A 20,992-nucleotide genomic window follows, 5' to 3' on the forward strand; every position below is an offset into this window, starting at 1 on the left:
CTGTGCTGTGTTTAGTTGGTTATTGTAGGATCCCTCCGGGCACATTGTCCCGTTCATGCACGATACTCCCTGGGCGTCAAACATTGCTCCGAAATTGCTTCTTTCTACTTCTGATCTGGTATCAGGGGCAGATTTGTTATCTTGGGGGCTCCAAGCAAAGTTATATCTTGGGACCCACTAATGTCAAACTCCACTCCATGGTTGGACATGGTCGTCTCCTTCTACTCTTGGTCTGGTTTCCTAACCTCTGTATAAACCAAATGAAATAACTAGATCAAGAGGAACAGGATAGCAGCCCAGGGCAGCGCCACATCACATCAAGAGGTGGACCCTGCTCCTGTTCCACTAACTACCTGTCATTTTGGCACCCATGTTGGTGAACTTGTATCTCCACCACCGCATGGGGCTCCTCTGATGTCCTGGTTCAAGGGGCAATAAAAAAAAGAGTCTCCCATATTGGAAAGAATGATGATCTGTTTCTCTGGTGGTGTAATAAATGAAGATATTAAATAAGAAAGGAAGGGAAAGTAAGAAAGGAATGCAAGAAAGGGAGGAAAAAAGGAAGGATGGAAAAAAGGAAGGATGGAAAAAAGGAAGGGATACAGGAAAAGGAAGTAATGATAGAAATGAAAGGAATGAAACAAGGAGAAGGAAGGAAAAATGGAAGGTCGGAAATAAAGAAGAGGGAGGGAGGAAGAAAGGAAGGGAAGCAGGAAAAGAAAGGAAGAAATGAAAGAAGAGAAATGAATAAAAGAATGGGAAGGAAGGAAGATAGGAAAGAAGGACTAAAGGAAGGAAAAGTAAGGAAGGAAGTGGGAATGAAGTAAGGAAGGGGGGAAAACAAAGAAAAAACAGAAATGAATGAAACAAGGAGAAGAAAGAAAAGACAGAAGGAAAGAAAGAAAGAAGGAAAGAAAGAAAGAAAGAAAGAAAGAAAGAAAGGAAGAAATGAAAGAAGAGAAGTAAATAAAAGAATGGGGAGGAAGGAAGATTGGAAAGAAGGACTAAAGGAAGAGAAAGTAAGGAAGGAAAGATAAAAGGGAAGAAGAAAGGAAAGGTGAATTAAGTAAGGAAGGGAGGAAAACAAAGAAAATAGAGGAAGGAATGAAACGGTAAGAAGGTAGTAAGGAATGGATGTAAATAAGGAAAAAGGAAGGAAGTAAAAGGAGGGTAAAGAAGGAGACTATATAAGAGAAGAGAAAAGGAAAAAAAGAATGAAGGGAGAAATACTGAAGACATATGGAAATATAGAGGAAGGGCCTAGAAACGAGAAAAGGAAAAAAGAAGGAGAGTTTAGATGAATAAATAGGACAAAGGAAAAGGCAAGAAGGAAGGGAAAGAGAAATGGGGAGTCGATAAATAGGAAGATAAAATATGACAGGGGGGCAAGAGGACAGGAAATTAGAAGAACTAAAGGAGAATACAAAATAAAAAGACAAAGGGAGAGGGAAGACAAGAAGGGAGCGGAGTAAGGAGACAGGGGAGAGGGAGACAATGAGGGAGAGAAAGAAGAGATGGAATAATAGGCGGAGGGGAATGTGATGCTCCATGATATTCCATGTATATTCCCTGCAGACTGGTGACACATCCATCCTTACAATCTGATCCCTACTTTACTCCTGTTACCTAAGTTACAGCCTCACAATTAATCTCTGCATTATGTGGTCACCTTTATGCTGAACACAGCGTCTTACTCCGCACCCACAGACCCGTCTCCAGACCCTGTATAATGCATCTTACTACGGAGCAGAATTTTCCCTCTTCGGTGCCAGGTTGGATCCTGGACAAAACAAGTCACTTGTCCAAAATCTGACCATATGTTTTCATAGGACCTTCAAACCCCTTAATGACTCTGCCTTCAAATCACTAAAGCCGCACATAGAGATGACATGTCTGCTGCTCAGTGATTTTATTTTTAGAATTTCAAGTGCGACTGAATGCAACATTGTTAGACTGCCATCTAGTGGTGGAAAGCGCACATTACATTATAACAATGCAAATTCCAAAGTATATGCTCCTCAATTTTATTATCATCCTTTGTTAATATTACTGTATTACTTTATTATTTTAATTTTGAATGTATCTTTGCATTACAGGATTAACACATCCTCCCCATCGCTTACTATAAACTACCTTCTGTACTGTAATCAATTACTACAGCCACATCCATGCAGAATTAGATCATGTCACATTAGGACATAAATATATATATTAAAAAAAAAACATTAAAAACTTAAAAAAACCTGAATAATAATAATAATTTTATATATATATATATATATATATATATATATATTTACATTTTTTTATTATTATTATTTTATTATTTTTTAGTTTTTTTTATTATTATATTATTTGGCCAAAATTTGGCGCAATTTTCCATAAAATTTCCCTTTAAATTGTGTAAATCTGTCACAACCCGGATACATTTCTACATTTCTGTGGGATTGATGTCGCCATCTGCTGGACAATCGGAAGTACTTCATTTGCAGTAGGACACAGAGTAAGTCACTGCACATTATTCTTGGTTATTTTGCTTGTCATCTGCTCTCAGCTTCAGTGATTTTCTTTAGAGGGAATCAGGCATCAGTTTAGACTATACAGAGGTGCAGATAGTGATAGGTATTGTCCCTGGAGATCTGTGTAACCTTTAGGTGTGTTTTTACTAGCAGCAAGAATGTGAAAAATACATGAATATTCCAGGATTGTAGCTGGACTTGGAGAATTGGGAGATGTCCTCACACTGCTGTGTGCAAGGGTGACCCGAAACTATAGACTGCCTGAGGTGAGCTAAAATATAGCGGCTTCTCTACCCCATCCAGTAGTAATATATCAGGTTATATTTTTAGTAGGTGGGTTCTCAATGCAGTGATCACACCCACATTAACATCAGGTGTGAACAGACACTATTTTTATGAGTCAGGTCTTGGAGTAGGTGACTGCGCCCCTGATGATGTGCCCCATTTTGCTTTAGGTTGTGCTGCCTAAGGCAAGAGGCTCAACTTGCGTCATATCTGGTGCATCCCTGGGGCTGTGGAGCTATTTAGTTCAGAGAGCTAAGGGCACAGCAGTGTGAGGACATGGTTGAAAAAACTAAAATCATGAAATATACATGGATTTTACACAATCCCGCTGCTACATAGGTTATACAGATCTCCAGGGACAATACCTAGCACTGTCTGCAGTTCTGCATGGTTAATACTACTCCAGAAGTACAATCTTGCTGCTTACATGCATCGTCCTGTCTATAGTGATAATATACATTCTATAGAGGCAGCTCCTATATGGAGAGAATTCCATGTATTTACTGTACTGTGACAAGACACTGATATCCTATACAATTCTGTAAGTAGCCGCCCGGTGGTTGTGATGTGAACTGCAGCCTGACGAGATTTAGATTTTTTTTCCTTTTACAATATTGTTTTGTTCCAAATTTAGAAATTGGAAACTTTTGCCAAGTTTGAGCAAAGATCAGGGAGGACACATTTGTAAACTGTTAAAAACGACCCTCCTTACAACGACATATACCCCGCTAGGAGGATCATTTATGTAATTTCCGAAATTCTCTGTATTGCGTCTTCTCTGTGATTTTACCCTCATGTCACCCCTCCCCCTCCTGATATCCGGACACTCAATTCAAAGCAAATCCAATAAAAAAATCAGTAGATCATTGGCATTTTTAATAGAATATTTTTATTCTTTCTATTCACTAGTATTAAGGAGAAGAAGATCCATAGCTATTACATTGTGCAGGAGCACTTCCCCCCTCCCACTGTGTGCCGAAACTTCCTCTGCTACAGTGAGATTACAACAGCCAGAGGGAGGGGGAAGTGCTGATAGAGCAAAGGGGAGACCGTGTAACAGCTTATGAAGCTAAAACAAGGAGGGGCTCTGGTAACACCCCCAGGAGCCTTTCAGGCTCATCAGCTTAATTGTACTAGTTGATTTTTAGAAGGAAGGAGGCCATGGATAACACATATATGAAGATTAGCACAGTCACGGTGCCTGGATCTATGAGTAATGTCACTGGTTTATCATGATGGATTTTATAAAAAGAATTCAGAAAAAAATTCTACTAGTCTAAACCCTTCCATCGCCCCCCCCCCATTACCTCCTTCTATTCCAGTCCCGACATCCTCCCGTAATGTGCAGTAGTTATCACAAGTGAGATTTAGCTCCATTTCACATTTCCCTAAATTGCACTTAAATTGCTTAAAATCCTTGAAGCAAATTTTAAGGCAGAAGACGGCAGAGGAAATGAGGGAAAAGCTTCTCCGGGAAACTACTTTCTGCAGAATTCAAGTGAAAAGGTCACAAGGTCCAAATCACATTTATGTAACTTTAAGATAATGTGGGAGGATGAAGAGAACCAGGAGAGAACAAAGATGTTGCAAAATTAAAAAAGGGGTCGTCCACTTTCAGCAAATAATTGATATGGTTTGTGTAATGAAAATTATACAATTTTCCAATATACTTTCTGTATCAATTTTTCATAGTTTTCTAGATCTCTGCTTGCTGTCCTGCTATAAAAAGCTTCATTGTTTACTTCATGTGGATAGAAACCGGTCCATTGTCTATTGATGTCACACAGGTGCACGGCTCGTTATATCCATGGTCATGTCATGTCACACAGGTGCACGGCTCGTTATATCCATGGTCATGTGATGTCACACAGGTGCACGGCTCGTTATATCCCTGGTCATGTGATGTCACACAGGTGCGCGGCTCGTTATATCCCTGGTCATGTGATGTCACACACGTGCACGGCTCGTTATATCCATGGTCATGTCATGTCACACAGGTGCACGGCTCGTTATATCCATGGTCATGTGATGTCACACAGGTGCACGGCTCGTTATATCCCTGGTCATGTGATGTCACACAGGTGCGCGGCTCGTTATATCCCTGGTCATGTGATGTCACACACGTGCACGGCTCGTTATATCCCTGGTCATGTGATGCCACACACGTGCACGGCTCGTTATATCCCTGGTCATGTGATGTCACACACGTGCACGGCTCGTTATATCCATGGTCATGTCATGTCACACACGTGCACGGCTCGTTATATCCCTGGTCATGTGATGTCACACACGTGCACGGCTCGTTATATCCCTGGTCATGTGATGTCACACACGTGCACGGCTCGTTATATCCCTGGTCATGTGATGTCACACAGGTGCACGGCTCGTTATATCCCTGGTCATGTGATGTCACACAGGTGCACGGCTCGTTATATCCCTGGTCATGTGATGTCACACACGTGCACGGCTCGTTATATCCCTGGTCATGTGATGTCACACAGGTGCACAGCTTGTTATATCTCTGGTCATGTGATGTCACACAGGTGCACGGCTCGTTATATCCCGGTCATGTGATGTCACACAGGTGCACGGCTTGTTATATCACAGAGAGTAATCAGAGCTGTATGTTATAAGAAGCTGCGCACCGGTGTGATATCACATGACCAGGGATGTAATGAGCTGTGCACCTGTGAGACATCATATGACCAGGGACTGGTGTTATCCACAGGAAGCAAACAATGAAGATTACTATACAATGACAGCAAGCAGAGATCTAGAAATCCACAAGGAATTCATACAGAAAGTATATTGGGAAATTGTAAAACTTTTCATTACACAAACCATATCAATTATTTGGTGAAAGTGGACGACCCCTTTAACTTGACTTTTTTTTGTGGTATTCAATGTTTCAAGTTGAACTTTTCTACATCTGCAGTCTGTTTATAGTAATCAGAGAGTATTAACATGTTCACTAGAGATTTGCCTCCATATAAGCAGGACGCTGGTTTAAAGGGATTTTAGTAAATTAGTAAATGGAGCAGATTTTCTGATACCGTTGGACCGGACCTTCTCACACTGCAGCTGATCTATCACTGGCTCAGGTTAGGACCATCTGGTATAACTTCAGATCTTCTATTTACTGACTTAGTTGATCTGTGAGTCATATTCTCCTCACTCCGTGTCCCACTTTAGGACACTCCCACTTATTATGAAGCCACTCCCCTTTTCATACCAGGCGTAAAAAGGTCCTAAAGCGGTCACTGCACCGGAATTCCTGTTAGTAAATCTCCACCAGTGAGAGTCCGGCTGCTCTCTGAAGGATTTGATGGACATCTCCAACGGTGATCTGAGACTCCTGCTGGAGCTGATATGGTGGAGCTTTAAAGAAATTTAAAGGGGTTGCCCTTAGGTTGAAAAACATGGCTGCTTTCTTCCAAAAACTGCACCACACCTGACCATGGCTTGTTATTGCAACTTATAGGTATGCATAGAGATGATTGAAAGTGAGGTGTAATACCATCACAAACCACGGTAAGGTGTGGAGCTGTTTTTGGAAGAAAGCAACTATTTGGACAACCCCTTTAAAGGGGCCCTGTCACCTCTCTTGACTATCTTACTAAATTCTGTACTAAATGATGTATTCTAAAAGGAATAGATACAACCAAAACTCCTAGTACAGGGTTACATACAAGATAGGTTCCATAGATTTGTCCTTAAGTTGAATTTGTACGTACGTCGGAACTCTATATTTTATAATTGTAGCTTCAAAATTGGAGTTTCACAATTTTTTGCTGTAGTCGGAACAAGGATTATCAATAAAGCTTCATTACAAACACCTTACAGCTGATCATTGCAGCCTGGGAGTAAAGTAACATCCAGAGAGCTTCACCAGAGGTCACAGTGGGCAGAGGGGTCCGTCTTTAACTAGGGGTCGTCTGTAAGTCGGATGTTCTTAAGTAGGGTCCCGCCTGTACATGTTGGCATCCCTGGAGGAAGACCCTGCAGCTGCTATAGGTCCGCGGATCAAGAAGCAGAACAATTTCCTGCAGCAACCACTAGGGGGAGCAGCTTCCATTAAATCTAAGAGTGGTTGCATACCTTTCTATGCACTGTGCTCCCTCTAGTGGTGACTGAAGGAAGACAAAAAATGAATAACTACAAGGAAGTGCTTTACAATTTTATGTTGGGGATTTATGTTTTTATGACAAGTAAAGGGAAGCAGCTAGCAAGTATCGTGGCTTTTTATGACGATCCTGATTGGACACAATGCACACAGCGCCATTGTTCTGGTGATACAATGTCCATATAGATGACAATACACGTGCACTTACTTTTGAGGTCCAGATTCCTGGCTCCGGCTGTGCTCTGAGTGGTGACTTTGGTGTCTATTTTGACAGTATGGAGGTTGCTGGTGTCTCGGGAGATCATGACGTTGTGCCATTGGTGGTCGTTTAGGGGTTTGTTAGAGCTGCCTTTTATCAGGTTCGCACCGTTCCCCAGATCAAAGACATAATGCAAATATCTGAAAGGTAAGAAGAAGATCCTGCATGAATATACCCGGCAGTATTATCACAGTGATCTCCCTTATGGTAACATTTAGGATAATGATCACAGCCATCGAGAGGACATGAATTATGTCACAAACTGCTGTCAGATTACATTCTGTAATCATAAATTCCTGCATTGTAACCAGCATGTATGTAACCTCCTGTATAGGAGGAATCAGCTGACGGTACTCTGAGGGCCTCTAGTGGTCACCTATGGGAACAGCACTGCATTACATTACCGCAATACTGAAGCAAACCATTGATGATAATAATAATAAAACTAATAAAACTTATAATAATAATAATAATAATCTTTAATTATATAGTGCCATCAAATTCCACAGGGCATTAAAAATCATAGGATTTGCATACAATTCCCTATACATAGGATACAATAATACAAGTGCAGCCAGTGCTATATAGATAAAGGAATAATAATAATAATAATAATTATTATTATTATTATTATTATTAATTATTATTATTATTATAAAGTGTAATGATAGATCATATCTCCAATCTCTTCCCTTCCTTGGTTGAACTTGATGGACATGTGTCTTTTTTCAACCGTATAAACGATGATACTATGATTATACATGGATCTCATTCCCAGACTGGTTCTGACTACAGAGTCTGCACTCAGGCTCATCCCCTGCATTGACAGTGAAAACGATTGTGCACAAGTACAATTGTTTCTTGATCTCTTCAGAAACAGCGCCACCCTTGTCCACAAGTTTTGTGTGGTATTGCAGCGCAGACAGATTTAAGACAACAGAAATGAGCTACAGAATTAGATACAACACACAAAAAGGAAGGGAAAGTAGTTATTGTTTTTAATCTTGTCTAATCCATTTTATAGTTGCTTCATAAAGAAGAATGATATTCTAGATAAAATGTAATTAGATGCAATATTTCTCAGAGCTGATGATTTGCTACAATTGTATTCTAGATAAGTAAATTGGGGGTTAAATGTACAATCTGTCCAACTGCTCTATAATGTGCTGCCTGCAGATTGGACACTATGTACAAACTGCTCAGCTCCTCCTGCTCTATAACATGCTGCCTGCAGATAGGACACTTTGTACAATCTGCTCAGCTCCTCCTGCTCTATAACATGCTGCCTGTAGATAGGACACTATGGGCCACATTTATCACTTTTTGGTTTAGGCGCACCGTTTTTGCGCCATTTTTGCGATTAAACGTCAAATTAGCCGCGCAGCTAAAATAACCACCTTTCCCTCATCTATCGTTCAATTCCAGATGTTTTGCTGCGCCTAATGATATTCATCACGTGCGACTTTTGCATTTAGGCGCAAAAACGGGCGCAAAAACACTCCAGCCCGAAGGTGGCGTTATCTGAGAAGAAAGCACTGAGCCCCTTTGCAGAACAGCTCATTTCTAGCAGCAGAGCTCAGCCAGACACTGGAACATATAATACAGACATGAGATACTCTGCAGACACTAGTACATATAATACAGACATGAGATACACTGCAGACAGGAGCTGCAGACTCTATTTACAGTTCATCACCTTCTATTTACAAAACAATCTGCAAAACGCTGAGCTCACAGCAAGAGCAAGAGAAGTTTACAGGATTTTGCAGATACTACTGACAAGTGTCCCCCATGTAATTCTGCACAGTATCACCAGTGTGTCTGAGGGGGATACTGTGCAGAATTACAGGGGTGCAGCAGGAGACCAGCACTGGGGGATCCCCTCCAGGAGAAGCCCCTGCTGAGGAGGTCACTGGGTGCTGGGTGTCACACACCTGGGTGCTGCTGTGAGTGTTATCTTCATTCTGGGCTGTGGGAGAAGCAGAGAGGAGCTTGTAGCAGGATCACATGTAAGTGCCCGAATCTAACATTGCGCCTAAACTGCGCCAAAACTGCGCCTAAACTGTATTAAAGTAAAGTGATTAATAAGAGGCAGAAAATATACTTATCACAGTTGGTTGTAGCTTGCTTCTCCCTTGAAGAAGCGCGACGGCGAAACACGTGTCGGGGTCTTACGTGTGGGGTCCTACTTATTGGTATGGTATTGGTCTCTGGTTTGCTCACTTTGCATTTTTGTACAGCAGCATTTAGCTGCATATTTGTTGTTTACATTGTTTGCACCTTATTTGACCATATAACCTGCCGGAAGCCCATAAGGGCGTTACTTGGTGACCTACATGTTTTTTATTCCTCTGTGTGGTCTATACATTTCACCAATTGTTAAATATTTTTGTCTTTACACTGTTTTATTCATCTTTTTAATGTTGTATTGAAATAAAATTGATATTTTGCGATAGCCACGCATCATCTTTCTTGGTCTTCTCAAATATTTTGTGTCATTGTGATAATTCTGGCAAAACAGTGCGCCCGAATTTAGGCGCAACTACTACACTTAGGCGCACAAAAGTGATAAATGTGGCCCTATGTACAATCTGCTCAGTTCATCCTGCTCTATAACATGCTGCCTGCAGATAGGACACTATGTACAAACTGCTGAGCTCCTCCTGCTCTATAACATGCTGCCTGAAGATAGGACACTATATACAATCTGCACAGCTCCTCCTGCTCTATAACATGTTACCTGCAGATAGGACACTATGTACAATCTACTCAGCTTCTACTGCTCTGTAACATCCTGCCTGCAGATAGGACACAATGTACAAACTGCTCAGCTCCTCCTGCTCTATAACATGTTACCTGCAGACAGGACACTATGTACAATCTGCTCAGCTCCTGCTGCTCTATCACATGCTGCCTGCAGATAGGACACTATGTACAATATGTTCTGGTTGTGATCCTCCCAGGGTTGGCAGCACTAGCAGAGTCCTACAGCTATGTTACACTTTCTCCTGTCTGACTTTCCTCCGCAGTCCTGTCTAGTAATGTCCCTGCCCGCTGCTGGCACATTGTGACATTGGGTATTTGTACTGCAGTGTTCCTGATCATTATCTGGACTTGTATGATGCCATGCGGTGACCCGCGTCCTACACACAGTACAATGTGTCCCCGCTCTCAGCACGGAGCCACCAATTTTAGTTTTGCTTAAGTCCTCTATTCTATTGCTGCCTTGTCCTCAGCCGCCCTGGGCAACCTCCGGGCATTGTACTGATAGCTACGTCTCCGGTGAATAGCTGGTTATACTCTGTGCGTATGGGAAGGCTACTGACAGAGGGGGGGGGGGGATACAGGTTCTGCAGGGGCTTCTCATTAGGAACACATTTTAGAGACATTTTTCTATATTTTGGTAGGAATCATTGTTATTGCTCAGTATTGTTCAAGGAATTTTACGGTATTTCCGGAACAGCGCCAATTCTGTGCATTGGCGGTCTCTGGTATTGCAGTTTAGCCCCAATTGTCACATGGGTGGCCCTAAGCTAAAGCAGACAGCTTGGCTCCACCCATCTGACAGTAGAGAGATGAAAACATTGAAACTAGATGCTCAGGAAAAAGTTCAACTATGATGGAATCAGTGACGTTGCACCGAATGAAGGATTGGCTATTGTACTAATCTGTAAAGAAAATCTACCATCAAAATCCATCATGATAAACCAGGAACACTTACTCATAGATCCAGGCACCGTGACTGTGTAAATCTTCTTATATTTTTATCCATGGCCTCCTTCCTTCTAATATCAACTTTTTAAATTATGCTAATGGAGAGTTGTCTTCACAAGATGTTGTTATAGAAGTCTCAGTCTCAACCTCGTTTCAGTGGTGAAGATGTGCTCTCGCAAAGTGTAACAGCCTGTGAAGCTACAGCATGGAGAAGCCCTGCTAACATGACCATAGCCTTTCTGGTTCATGATAATTAAAAGTTGATATTAGAAGGAAGGAGGCCATGAATAACAAATGTGAGAAGATTACCACAGTCATGGTGCCTGGATCGATGAGTAAGTGTCTCTGGTTTATCATGATGGATTTTTGATTTCTTAAACAGGGTAAGTATAAGAGTCAGTGTCACAGTGACAGTGTCGTCCTAATTATACTTACTCCGTTAAGATTTGCTGGGAGCCACTGAGAGCAGCGGGGCACATGACCCACCAACAGAAGGACTCGGGATTTTCTGTGATGTCACGTGTCCTGGTTTCTGGGGTATGGAGGAGGCCATTACAGTATATATGCACCCCCTTTATCATAACCCCTACTATATCAGTGCTTGGAGGGGCGTACCTAGGATATTCCCCTTCAACCATTGATATGAAAGTAGTCATGATTGAGGCAGTGTGCAGACAGTAATAACTGGACGGCCTCCTCCATTTCCCAGGATCCAGCAGAACATGGGACATCACAGGAAATTTCAACTAATACTGCTGGCGGGTCATGTGACACCCCAGCTCCAGGCAGCTTTAAGCTAACTTTAACAGGGTAAGTAGAATATGGGTGACCCTATTTGGGTTTGATACTTATCCTGTTAGTATAATTGGCCAATTCCATGAAGGAATTGCAAAGTGTCCATAATTCATCAATAGAAAGTCTATAATCCCTCTGATATTAGAGATGTTTTGTCAGAAGTTGATGCATTTTTCATATATTCAATTTCTTATCTAAATTCCTATAATTTCTTTATTGTATATGTACCAATCATTGATTGGCCTTCAGCATGTCCAATCCATGTGTTCCTATGACATCACAGATTGTATGAGAGTAAGACAATCTTTATTGACATTAGTCTGTCGTCATCCCCCATAGAAATTGCTGTCTTCAGCCAATGTTGTCTAATTTGGTCCCCTGTAAAAACACCTGACACATCTCAAACCTTTCAATGATCTATTTCTGTCTCTCCTTAAAGGAGAATACCCAGACATATATGTCACCTTCAGGATAGAACATATAGGACTTCTCTTCTCAGATCTGTGGGCACCTCCACCAATGACATTTCTATGGCATTCTCTAGTACACTGTGAATATCTGATATGGAAACACCAACTTCTAGAACAATCACGTGTCCAACAAGATTTACAGTTGGTCAAACAGTCATTACTGATTGATGTGAAGACCATAAAAACCATAAAACATTACTTACCCTTTAACCAGTTCAACTACAATGAAGTCATTGCCGTCCCCGCTGTTGTAAAGAATGAGTCCATCGGGGGACGTGGTCTTGAACTGGAAGAAGAGGTGCATGGAGGTGTAGGCTTGGAGGGTGGGTAGGGCGACATATGTGGCTTTGGTCTTAAAGGTGACTGGATCAGCGATGATATTTCGGAAACCAAATCGGGCATTGAGTTCACAGTAATCTATGTCCCCATTCTTACACAAATCAATGTAGGCCATGCCGTTGAAGGTCAAGCTCTGCAGGTGGCCAATGAAATTGGAAGGCACAGCCGACAGGTAGCGGCGTTCGGTTATTATGCCCGTTTCAATGTTGTGGAACTCCAGTCGGGTGTGATCACCAGCCATTTGACCTGGGACAATAAATATGGAAATTTTCTGGTTATTATTTATTTATCTTGATTATATAGCGCCAACATATTTCATAACATGGTTCAGACATTGCTTTACTAAGGCTCACCATCTGAATTCTTGGTGAGTATGTCTTTAGAGAATAGAAAGAAACTGGAGTTCTTGGACAAAACCCACCCAACACAACGGAGAACATACAAACTGTAGGCTGGATGCTGCCTCCTGCTTGGATTTAAACCCACTTGACCAGATAAACATGTACGGGCAGTGCCTGGGTTACATACAAGATAGGGTCTGTAGATTTGTTCTTAAGTTGAATTTGTATGTAAGTCGGAACTGTATATTTTATCATTGTAACCCCAGCCAGAACTTTTTTGGTCTCTGCGACAATTGGATTTCCAAAAATGTTGGGTTGTCATAAGAACCAGGATTAACACTAAAGCTTCATTACAGACACCTGTGATAACTGTTACAGCTGATCATTGTAGCCTAGGACTAAAGTACAATAAATTACCAATATCCAGAGGTCCGTTTGTAACTAGGGGTCGTATGTAAGTCGAATGTTCTTAAGTAGGGGACCGCCTGTATTATTAAAAATTATATTTCATCCATAGACTACGTTAATCGAATCAATGAACAGACTCTCATGGAAAATGTTTGACCGCATCTCCATTTAAAGGACATCTACCATCAGGTAGATGGTAGACGTGTCCTACTAAGAAGTTCCAGAGGAACTTTGCTCCTCAGGACTTATTTTATTATAACACTATATGCCATGATTTCAGCAATATAGAGTTATAAAATTTATGGTAATTGGTCTGGGGTGCTTCAGCTACATCACCAGGTGGCCTCAAAGCACCTTGTGTCAAAATGTATTTATTCCCCCATAAGATACAGTATTTTTCGGACTATAAGGCGCACCGGAGTATAAGGCTCACCATCAATAAATGCCTGCTAAAATGTCTAGGTTCATATATAAGGCACACCATCAAAAAATGCCTGCTAAAATGTCTAGGTTCATATATAAGGTGCACCGGATTATAAGGCTCACCATCAATAAATGCCTGCTAAAATGTCTAGGTTCATATATAAGGCACACCGGAGTATAAGGCTCACCATCAATAAATGCCTGCTAAAATGTCTAGGTTCATATATAAGGCTCACCATCAATAAATGCCTGCTAAAATGTCTAGGTTCATATATAAGGCGCACCATCAATAAATGCCTGCTAAAATGTCTAGGTTCATATATAAGGCGCACCGGTTTATAAGGCGCACCTGATTATAAGGATGAATGACCAGCAGGTGGCAGACCTGTGCACAGTTCAAGGGAGCTGTTGTCTGTAAGTACGGTTCATATATAAGGCGCACTGGCCTATAAGGTGCACCTTTGATTTCTGAGAAAATCAAAGGATTTTTTTCGCGCCTTATAGTCCGAAAAATACGGTACTAGTCCCACAGTGCTGACAGGAGGAACCAGGCTGAACTTGTATTGTATGGGGGAGTGAAAAAATGATAAGAGAAGGCACACTGAGGCACTCCAGTGACATAACCGGAGACTGATTAGCATAATTTTTTAAAATGATAAATTTTAATAAAAGTAGTCCTGAGGGGCATACTTTCTCAGGGACATCTTAGTAGGACAAGGTCTACTGATCAGTAAAATGATGGTAGATGTCCTTTAAAATATTCTTTGACCTGTGGTCTTGAACATGTAGGGAACCTAAGACAGTCCCCAGTTCTAGGGAGCAAATATCTAGTTTTTCTGGGTACTCATAGATGATGTATTGGTTTGACAACTGGAACTCTCAGAACTGAGGTTCACTAAGCTTCCCCATACAAACTTAGGACCTCCAAAGCTCTTCTAGAATGCTGTTCCTCACAAACTAGTCCTATGTTCTACTAATTGCAATCCACCATTCTGCCGATCATTGGGGGTCTAAAAGATCCTCTATCCTAACCGGTCAAAGCCCACGGGAAATCTGTGACCAAAAAATAAATTTGTAACCAAAAGCCCCCAAACTTAAAAAATGGTTCCCCCAATCTTTCAGGTATTCGTAAAGTATCCTGTGGATGGGATAAACCCTTTGAATTTTAAGTCCCTCCTGGTTTACTTGTACCCAGCTGTTCGGGAACAACCGGCTAGAACTAGGAAATCTACTACAATCGTCGTAATCCTGCAGAAATGAGTGAATTATACGCTCCACCACTGTAGGTGATACACGTTTACATCAATGAGAATATAAGAACGACTTCAAGCTCAGGCTTCAATCTCATCAGATTCCCGCTGTGATCCGTCCTCGGCCGCTGCCGAAGAAGAGAAATTCGATTTGCGCTTTTTATTTCACAACAAATTGAAGCACTTGAGTGATACAATGGAGGGGAGCGTTCTCTTACTCTGCGCCTCCGAACAATAAGACATGAAAGGTCCAACCGCGAAATCTAGAACGTTACAGATTCTATCATCTTAAGGAGAGAAATTTTGATATATTCCCTTCCTAAGAGATTCCAAATGCTTTTCACTGGAGCAATAACCTGCAAGTAGTTACTTTTACTTTCCTTTCGGGTTAAAATTTAAAAAGAGCATAATGTTTTGAAATAAAATCAGAGGCTTCTGTGGGAATGTATACGATTTACTACAGACAAAATATTGGGTGCAAAAGGAATAATTTGTGTATTTTTCCCAAGTTTTTGGTTCCCTTTGTTAGTGGGTATGAAGACGAGATGTTAATATGTAATGGGGTAAATTTACTTACCCGGTCCATTCGCGATCCAGCGGCGCGTTCTCTGCGGTGGATTAGGGTCCGGCCGCAGTTCCTCCGACGTCCACCAGGTGGCGCTGCTGCGCTGAAGAGCATCGGAACGAACTCAAGTTCACCGGCCTATTCCTAGTGAAGGCGAGTGCAAGCTCCGCGACACTTTTCTTTTTTTAAATGCGGCAGTTTTTCCGAATCCGTCGGGTTTTCGTTCGGCCACCCGATGGATTCGGACACACCACAGAATTTAAAAAAGGTTTTGTGTTGCAAGATCAAGCACTCACATGCACCAGGAAGAAGAAGGTGAACTCCGGCAGACCTCAGCGGGGAAGCAACACATGCAGGAAATTGGAGGCACGATCTTAGTGAATCGCGGCAGACCCGAATCCTCGTCGGACAATTCACCGCGGGATCGCGACAGGACTGCGTAAGTATATCTGCTCCATAATGTGCATAGCCCTTTTCCCCTCTCACAGCATTCAGTTTCATTCACATATTTTGGTAGACATGATGCACCTTTCTTATCCTCATCCTTCCATTTCCTATCTTCTATTTTGTGTCCAGAATAAATGATTTTGAAAAAAAAAATTTTATGAAAATCCTTAAAGTGAAACTGTCACCAGGAATGTAATTTTTAGCTGGTGACAGGTTTCAATAGCCTATGCTATTTTAAAAATGCTTTTATCAGCATTCTGAGTCATTTCAGTACTTTATAAAACTGTATTTCACATTACCTGGCTCCCTGACAACAGTGTGTGGTGGGTCCCGGGAGCTGCAGCCTGTGTGGGCCTGTGTCTCAGTCTCCTAGATTGATTCTTCCTCTTCTGCAAACCAATTCCTTCCCTCCGCTGCCGCTCAATGCACATGACAGGAAGAGGGGAGGGGCAGAGACAGCTGCGTGAGTGTGGAGAGGAGGAGACACAGGCACAAAGGTTTTGCAGCTGGGGATCCGACCAGCTCATGATTGTGTGACATGATGCAGGCCTACCCTGGTGTAAAATTGCACCTTAGCCTGTGCCAGTTTCTGGGCCAGGCTATGGGAATTGTGCTGACGTGGGGCAGGAACGCCCTACCCTACCCACTCTGCCGCCAGTGTGGAGTAGCTGTAGGGGGCAAATAAGACCAGGGCTTGTATGCCAGAATTCTGGTGCACAAGCCCTGAAACATCTCCCCCTGGTCTGCTTTTCAGTCTATCATAAACATAGAGGGAAAAGCCAGAAGCAGTTGGCTCCATACTCTTGGTAGTGGCCAGAAGCTGTACAGGCAGTCCCCGGGTTACGTACAAGATAGGGACCAGAGGGTTGTACTTAAGTTGAATTTGTATGTAAGTCGGGTTGCTGGTAACTAAGGATGCATTAGCTGGTGCGATCTCACGCTTCCTTAGTTACCTGGAATCTCCTGCTTCTAGTGCACTGGCTGGTAACTAAGGAAGCGTGAGATCGCACCAGAGAACGCATCCTTAGTTACCTGAACCCCCCGATACTGCCGGCAATTACTTACTTTATACATCGGCAACGGATTGAGCTCCCCGTCACCTCCATGGCCCCCTCCAGCCTCTCGCTCCGCCCAAAGATCCCCTTCACCTCCATGGCCCCCTCCAGCCTCTTGCTCCGCCCAATGTTTCCCGTCACCTCCACGGCCCGCTCCAGCCTCTCGCTCCGCCCAACGATCCCCGTCACCTCCATGGCCCGCCCAATGAGGAGGCGCAGCACTCCAAACAGCGCTATTGAAACCCGGAAGTGGACTGCGCATGCGCGGGGTGCCGAGTGCCCCGTTCGTATCTACGGTTGTCCGTAACTCGAAACCCCGTAAGTCGGGGACTGCCTGTAACTACTGTTGTTCCCCCAATACAAGGGAATGGCTGTATATCTTAGATTTACAACAGCGGATTTAAAAGCCTCTTTGGGCAATGCCGAGGGACACGGAAGATGAATGTTGGCTGCCAGATACTTCTACATAGAGTAGGTTTTTAACATGTCAGTATTCTCTGATTTCCTACATAAAGCAATCGGTTAGGTGGGAGAACTGCTGCCATCTTCTTTGGTCCTGATGGTCATATGACGGATCATGTTGGATTCCCAGCTTATGGGTAGAACTAGACCTGGCACAGGAACACTCCAGTCATAGCTGATTCATTGAAGTGTACCTCGTGCAGGGCCTGATGGGAGGAGCAGGACTCTAGGGTCTAGCAAGGTTATAGGAATACAATGAGAATGAGCCTGCCCCATGTATTATTCAATGAATTAGCTTTGATTGAAGTGTTCCTTTAACTAATATCTGTATGTATGGTAAAATTGTATTGTGCGCTTTTTTTTGTCATGCATTTGACATTGCCTGCAGTGTTATGTGTTACCTGCAGATGGCAGTGTTGTATTTACTATGAAATGAAAAAACATCTGAAGGCAAAAATTTCTCTTCCACAGTGACACCTGCTGGTGAGGTGACAGATTGTCATTGTGAGTCAGGCAAAATTTGCTATATCAGATATGTTTTGTGCAGCTTGAATACATTCCACAAAGAAACGGGTAAATGTGTTTAATGTGACATAAGCACACATTTTATGAAGCCCAAATAGAAAGTAATACGATCTACAAATAATAAAACCCCTGAAAAAGTAAAATATAATTCTGATATTAGTGAACACAGGAGAGAATTTTTCTGTGAAAAGGACCTGTTTTTTTTTTGAGGAGAGACGGTTTTCCTGACTTTTCGTGGATCACACCGGGGATCGTGTCGCACGCAATCGTTTTGTGTCGCGCTTTCACACTATTCAAATGGGGGGCTGGCCATTCGGACCAACCAACAGTTTCAGACTATGGGCGGGATTCAACATTTAAATTTGTGTTGCAAGCCAAGTACTTACATGCACCGGGAAGAAGAAGGTGAACTCCGGCGGCCATGAGCGGGGAGCGACACACGCAGGATATCGGGCGCACGATCTTTGTGAATCATGGCACAGTGCATTATCGTCAGACTATCAGGATCGGGGATCGCGTAGGGACCGGGTAAGTAAATGTGCCCTAATCTCTTTTTATGGGCTGCAGTACCAGGGACATCCACTGAGAAATGTATGGAGCTGTTGCTAGTAGCCAATGAAGCTCATCATCTGGCTAATATGTGGGGTTTCTGAGCATCAGACCTTCACTGATTTCATATTCTTTGTCTATCTTATAGGAGTTTTCCAGGAATCTCAAAAAAAAAAACCCTTCATCCCTGCCAGTCGGAAAACCCGATGGAAATGCGGCTGCGGGACCTTTAGTAAATAAGCCTCAATGTCCTCAAAACCCCTGAATTTCTAGTGGTGAGACTAAAAAAAAAGACACTCATTCTTCCCAGGAGACGGTGGCAGAGATTTACAGTATTAAAAGCCAAATTAATATTACGGAAAAAGGAGTAACCTATCCTGCATTAAAATTGTGACCAAATAAAAGGTGGAATAAAGTCGCCAAAGGTCTCTGTCGCGCATGATAAATTTGGCGCACCACTAAACATAGTGTCCTGGTGCCTCTAGGGGAGGGTGAATATATCACGTCATGATGGGGATTACATGCGGCTTTCTGTGTAGTCCGTCGGATCAGGCAGCGCTATAGCCGCCAGTCTCTCAGCTTCACAAGACAAACTCATTATACTACATATTGTGGAGACGCTGCGACATCTCATAGTTTACTGCCCATTGTCTCGGGATCAGTGATGCAGTCAGGTGTATAGAAAGCAATATACAGCGTGTTCATTGCTGCACATCTCTCACCCGTCAGAGGCTTATACTTGTCATCTCTCCTCCCCATACTAGTGTCTGATCTACAGGCAGCATGTTATGGAGCAGCAGTAGCTGTGTAGATTGTATGTTGTGTCCCATCTGCAGGCAGCATGTTATAGAACAGTAAGAGTTGAGGAGATTATACATAGAGGGTCATCTACTAAGGCCAAATCGCTATTTTTCGTCAGGTTTCCCGAAAATTACCGTTTTGCGCCGAATTTCCCCGGGTTTTTGGCGCATGCGATCAGATTGTGGTGCATCTGACGGATTCAGAAAAAATGCTGTATTTAAAAAAATTAATTTGTGTCGCTCGACGTGTGCTTACCTTCACCCAGCGTAGGACAGTGAACTCCAGGGAACTCCGACGGACTTCAGCGCAGCAGAGACACCTGGTGGACATCGGGCGCACTACCTTAGTGAATCGCTGGAAGACACGAATCCTTGACGGAGAACCCGCCGCTGGATCGCGAATGGACCGGGAAGTAAATCTGCCCCATAGTGTCCTATCTGCAGGCAGTATGTTATAGAGCAGGAGGTGCTGAGCAGATTGTACATAGTGGGGCACATTTACTTACCTGGTCCGTTTGCGATCCAGCGGCGCGTTCTCTGCGCTGGATTCGGGTCCGGCCGGGATTCATCAATGCAGTTCCTCCGCCGTCCACCAGGTGGCGCTGCTGCGCTGAAGTCCGCTGGAATGCCTCGAAATACACCGGCCTACCCAGGATGAAGGTGAGTGAAATTTTCGCGACACAATTTTTTTTTTAAATGCGGCGGTTTTTCCGAATACGTCGGGTTTTCGTTCGGCCACGCCCCCCGATTTCCGTCGCGCGCATGCCGGCGCCGATGCGCCAAATTCCGATCGCGTGCGCCAAAAACCCGGGGCAATTCAGGTACAATCGGCGCAAAACGGAAATATTCGGGTAACACGTCGGGAAAACGCGAATCGGGCCCTTAGTAAATGACCCCCAGTGTCTTCTCTGCAGACAGCATGTTATAGAGCAGGAGGAGCTGAGCAGATTGTACATAGTGTCCTATCTGCAGGCAATATGCTATAGAGCAGGAGGAGCAGAGCAGATTGTACAATGTCCTATCTGCAGGCAGCATGTTATAGAGCAAAAGGAGCTGAGCAGATTGTACATAGTGTATTATATGCAGGGAGCAGGTTATACAGTAGAAGGAGCTGAGCAGATTGTACGTAGTTCCCAATCTGCAAAGAGTATGTTATAGAGCAGGAGGTGCTGAGCAAATAGTGCATAGTGCCCAATCTGCAAGGAGTATATTATAGAGCAGAAGGAGCTAGAAAAATATAGTTTTAGAAGATATCATTTTGTTATAAAAGTTCTGCTATACCTTGTCGTTCATTAGTTGAAATATCTCCTCTGTGTGTGCTGAGGAGGTTGGTGAGAGGTTCTACTCAGCATGCTCTATAACATACTACCTGCAGATAGGAAACAATCTGCTCAGCCCCTTCTGCTCTATAAGGTTTAGATGACTGTGCTAGCACATCGGAGAGACGATCATTTGCCAACAGAGAAAAATTGTTCCGAATGACTTCTACTTCTCCTAAACGGACAATTACTCTGGACATTGGCGGCAATTTCCTTGTTCTGCTGAAACAGACGGTGAGTTTGATACACGTCTTATTAGATGCTTCATATAAAGAGCACCAGAGGATCCTTGGGTGGGCTTAGGCTCAAACCCAATAATGGCCCTAAGGGGTCCAGGAGAAGAC

General features: G+C 43.0%; 1 protein-coding gene across 13 annotated transcripts in view; it reads right to left on the reverse strand.

The window, feature by feature from the left end:
* NRXN1 (neurexin 1) overlaps nucleotides 1-20,992 on the reverse strand; it is a 1,062,013-nt gene that overhangs the window by 489,362 nt on the left and 551,659 nt on the right. For all 13 annotated transcript variants that reach the window (XM_072140344.1, XM_072140342.1, XM_072140343.1 and 10 more), the window contains 2 exons: nucleotides 12,369-12,750; nucleotides 7,136-7,326 (listed from right to left, as the gene is read on the reverse strand). In XM_072140344.1, the coding sequence (XP_071996445.1) occupies nucleotides 7,136-7,326; nucleotides 12,369-12,750 (573 nt within the window). The remainder of the gene's footprint in view (nucleotides 1-7,135; nucleotides 7,327-12,368; nucleotides 12,751-20,992) is intronic.

The sequence above is a fragment of the Engystomops pustulosus genome, chromosome 3 (genome assembly GCF_040894005.1).
Source record: "Engystomops pustulosus chromosome 3, aEngPut4.maternal, whole genome shotgun sequence".
NCBI classification, from domain to species: Eukaryota; Metazoa; Chordata; class Amphibia; order Anura; family Leptodactylidae; genus Engystomops; species Engystomops pustulosus.